Source organism: Photinus pyralis, unplaced genomic scaffold (genome assembly GCF_008802855.1).
Source record: "Photinus pyralis isolate 1611_PpyrPB1 unplaced genomic scaffold, Ppyr1.3 Ppyr1.4_LG2, whole genome shotgun sequence".
Taxonomy (NCBI): domain Eukaryota; kingdom Metazoa; phylum Arthropoda; class Insecta; order Coleoptera; family Lampyridae; genus Photinus; species Photinus pyralis.
The window spans coordinates 36868493-36872530 of NW_022170403.1; the positions used below are offsets into that span (position 1 = coordinate 36868493).

Sequence of the window (4038 nt, forward strand, 5' to 3'; positions counted from 1 at the left end):
TCCGCGTTATTGGTCTTCTAGATCTCCAGATATATCGCCACTGGACTTTTATATGTAGGGTCTGATAAAAAAGGTCGGTTCGGTTACGATATCATCGACCGGTTCGGATCGACTACAACGCGTAATGTTCGAAGAGCCAAAAATTGCCGATCGCCGACACACATTGGCAAGAGTTTTGAGCGTTAGGGTTCTGCGTTGTAGCATTCGAGCCCAATACAAACCGGTCGATGATATCGTAACCGAAACGACGCGACGCAGTGCGCGGAAATCGATCGGTGCCGTCGAGCCGTGTCGAGTCGATCCGAGTCGATTCAATGCGAAAGTCTATAGATCGTCTCACGTAAAAAAGGAATCGGGAGAAAGTAGTGTAACCTCCCACTAAGTTTATTGTTCATCTCAATGTCGCTGTGCTTTGAATAAAGATAGGTATAAAACTGGTAATTATTCGGGCCGTTGGAACCACCCTCTAGACTCCCAATGAATGAGCGAAGTGTTTATAACCGCATAGATGTTTATAATTTGAATGGTCAACTGTATAAGCATTCAAATTATAAACATCTATGCGGTTATAAACACTTCGCTCATTCATTGGGAGTCTAGAGGGTGGTTCCAACGGCCCGAGTAATTACCAGTTTTATACCTATCTTTATTCAAAGCACAGCGACATTGAGATGAACAATAAACTTAGTGGGAGGTTACACTACTTTCTCCCGATTCCTTTTTTACGTGAGACGATCTATAGTCGAAATACAGTGAAACGATGTGACGGGGACGCTGGACGCAGTCATAACTTTCTTTGGCAATCGACACTTTATTTATTTACAATAAGTCCGCTGAAGAACAAAACCGAAATTTTTAGTAACTAGATACGAGTATACTGAATGCTAAGCAAATCAGTAAAAAACTATCTTCAAATTTTCAATTGCCGTATATCATCTCTTCCTCCTCTCATTTTTCACTATACTGTTTAGACGACTTACTTCCTTCGGTTCTAAATATTTCTTTAAATGGGTATCGAAATCAGGATCTTTTGAAAAAATTTTATATAAGCGCTCGCCGTATTTTCTGTAATAAATACCGCAATTAACTATTATAATTTTCATAGTTTTCGATATTTACCTGGTCTCTAGGTGTCTGTCTGATAAAAATTGAGGAAGAAACTGGATGATTCGCTTTCTGGTGTGCTCGTGTGCTTGAGAGTGCAGAATTACATCAGGATCTGCTATAACTACTGCGCAAATAATTAATCTAATTGATGCGTTTCTTACGAGAGGATTTTTGTGGTGTGGACCTTTCAAACATATCGATTTTACGGCATGATAAATAGGAATATGAGTAACCATGGTATCGAGAGATAAATTTGCATCATTTCGAATGAATTTACTCGCATCTGCAGTTTTGGTTAAGAGCATTTCTACAATATCATCAAACTCCTTAAAGAATACATTTTAGAGTGAATACAGCGCGTGAATATTACTTACCGGTCTCCTTGTATCCTTCATTAACTCAAAGAGCCGACCAGCAATTTGACATGCAGTTCTTGTGACATGTGATCTGGGGCTACGTAGCAATTCTAGAAGTTTTTGATTTATGTTGGTCATGTGTGGATATATAGCATCAGGTTTAATATCTTGGCAAAGTTCTGTGATTTCCGCTAAGCCATTTAGCGCCACGTCCCTAATCGTATCGATGTCATAAGCGATAACAGAAAAATGAAGTTGTTATATTACCATTCTTCGCTTTTAACGCGCTGCATTGTTTGAAAAATTAACAGTTCTTTAGATGACGCGTTTGGAGTCGTTACTCCATTTTTGTTCTAAGCAAATTAAAAATAACACAATGCGACAAAGAACATTTAAATATACCTGGGAAGAATTTAGACGTAATTTGTGTAGGTCGTTTAACGTCTCATCATTCCTTTTCTTGGGAGGCAAGTGTTTTCTATGAGGTGTATTTTGTTCTTCGGTTTGAGACGCTTCGTAGTGAACGGATATGTTCTCTTCAGTCGCCATCTGAGCTTGTTCAAAGTATGGAACGGGTTCTTTAAATGATTCCATTTCCGATGCACGACTGTTAGGACTTACAGACGCTGCTCGTCGAGATGGCGAGATAAGTTGACTTAAAGAATTGATCAAGTGCTGCTGATTCTTCCGTTCACTCGACATCGTTGGCAACATGAAGGAGGTTCCCTGTATTTCGTTACGCGATGCCCATTCCGTTGTTCTATTTGTTTTACTGCAACCCTGGTTCTCTTGGCCATCTTCGAGCAGTTGGCTGTTACTTCGATAGCATTCTGAGTGGTTCTGCCCATTGTTGGCAACACTTGTGGACAATTGCTGCACATCCGCTTGTCGAGATGAAAGAGGTCCACTGCGAGATTCCAAATATGATTCACTTTTCAAACTGTTGTCCTGACAGTGTTGTAAGTTACGTAATGGAGATGTTTGACGCAAAAATCTCGTACGACACGTGTTCATCTTCTTTGCTAGAAATGCATCTATCAGTGAACCGTTTGGGTAATGCCATCCATTTGTTTCACGAGGTTTTTCATTAATGTAATTGCAGTGATTGATGTATTGATTCAGTGTATGTTTGCAATTAACTTCAGTACCCGTATGCTTTGTTGAGAAATCCGTCATACGTCCGTGTCCTTCTAACTCATACCCCACAGCGTATGAGTTCAAGTAATTATGATTTTGTACATTTCCGGTGTTATTTGGGCATTGGGGTAAGCTGTCTGGTGACAGATTGCCCGCTCTGTACCCTTCCGATCCTATAATTTCGTAATCAGGCTTAGTAGAGTAACTTTGCCTATTATGTCCCGTACATTCTTTTTGGTTTGTGTAGTTAATGCTCAGCTGACGACCATAAAGTGTGCTAGATGAACTCGCTGAAAGGTTGGAATGTAGGGCAGACTTCATCCCGATATCCTTAGTTTTATCTTTCTGGTGCAAATATTGCTCTTTGTATATGACTTGACCTAATGCCTTAGATGGTTCACGATTTGAATTGTTCATGATGACAGTGTCCTTAATATAAAAGTTACTCGTAATAACTATAGGTCTTTGCTATAGGTTACACTTACCACGCTTTGCACCTTTACACAAATCCGGTTCAATTTTTGACAGCTTTTGGTAATAATCAGACCTCTGATATGTGCCTCCTACGATAGTTTGCTGTATATTAACTTTCAAAGCATGATAGGTAATCAAGGTTACTTTATAATTAGCTTCAGTCGTTGAGTGAAATTACTTTTCACTCAACGCTTCAGTTCAGTATTTAACATTTTTAGATTTTTAGCGCATTTCCACAAAAATTAAAAAAATGCGCTATTGTTGCAACTTTGTCTGTCCGTCCGTCCGCTCGTTCGTTGAGCTGGGGTCGCCACATTGAACTCGGTCTGCCGCGCGGGCAACCGCTGGCGGTCCGCCGTGTTGAATTGTTTAACGCTTTTCTTATGAAGCATGTCACATAGGACGCGGTAGACCGCTTGTCCACTCGCGATCCGTCGCGCGGGCAGATTTGGATCGCCTCGCCAACAGTTTCTGGCGGTCTGTTGCGCGCGGGCTCCAATCAGAAACGAGATATCAGAGTGGTACACTCAGGCAGTGAAGGTGTTTAGTCTGTCTGCAAGCTGCAGTCGCCGAGCTGTCTTCGTTGTTGATTAATCTTGTGCACCCAGCAGCGCCTTCGCTGTTCACTATCAAGGGTAGCTGCGAGCAACAATAAATCCTTGTCAGAGGAAGAACTGATATTCATTCATGCTTACTAAGCAACGAACGAGACTGTATTAATCAAATTTTGTTACGAACCGCGTCCTGTGTGACATACCAGACCGCGCGGCTGATCGCAAGCGATTGCCCGCGGCGGGCAGACCGCGTTCAGTGTGGCGACCCCTTTAGCCATATAATACGCAGTGCCAAAAGTTGAGTCGAATCGATTCAAAATTCACAGTGCCCTTTTCGCATCTCGACCATTGATACCTAAACCGAATTGTAAAAATTTTTTTAAATAAAAGTATTTGAATGAAATTTGATA

The 4038-nt window shown here is 41.2% G+C and overlaps 1 protein-coding gene across 2 annotated transcripts; it reads right to left on the bottom strand.

Moving 5' to 3' along the window:
• Window positions 1–836: 836 nt before the first annotated feature.
• On the bottom strand, window positions 837–3155 carry LOC116164557. Of its 2 annotated transcripts, XM_031478754.1 has the most exons (7): window positions 3086–3155; window positions 2612–3029; window positions 1866–2485; window positions 1731–1816; window positions 1482–1677; window positions 1120–1433; window positions 837–1065 (listed from the first exon to the last, which is right to left on the bottom strand). In XM_031478754.1, exons 2-7 carry the CDS (start codon window positions 3015–3017, stop codon window positions 933–935), a joined length of 1755 nt encoding a protein of 584 aa, XP_031334614.1. In that variant the 5' UTR covers window positions 3018–3029; window positions 3086–3155; the 3' UTR covers window positions 837–932. The 2 variants fall into 2 exon arrangements, with proteins under 2 accessions (XP_031334614.1, XP_031334613.1); XM_031478753.1 differs by having other exon boundaries at window positions 1866–3029.
• Window positions 3156–4038: the final 883 nt, after the last annotated feature.

Bases quoted from the DNA above. Each gene is read 5' to 3' on its own strand.
- LOC116164557 (XM_031478753.1), bottom strand. From the start codon at position 3,017: ATGAACAATTCAAATCGTGAACCATCTAAGGCATTAGGTCAAGTCATA. The intron at 1,817-1,865 runs GTATATTTAAAT...TAATTTGCTTAG, and splicing joins TACGTCTAAATTCTTCCCAG to AACAAAAATGGAGTAACGAC. The intron at 1,066-1,119 runs GTAAATATCGAA...TATTTATTACAG, and splicing joins GACAGACACCTAGAGACCAG to AAAATACGGCGAGCGCTTAT.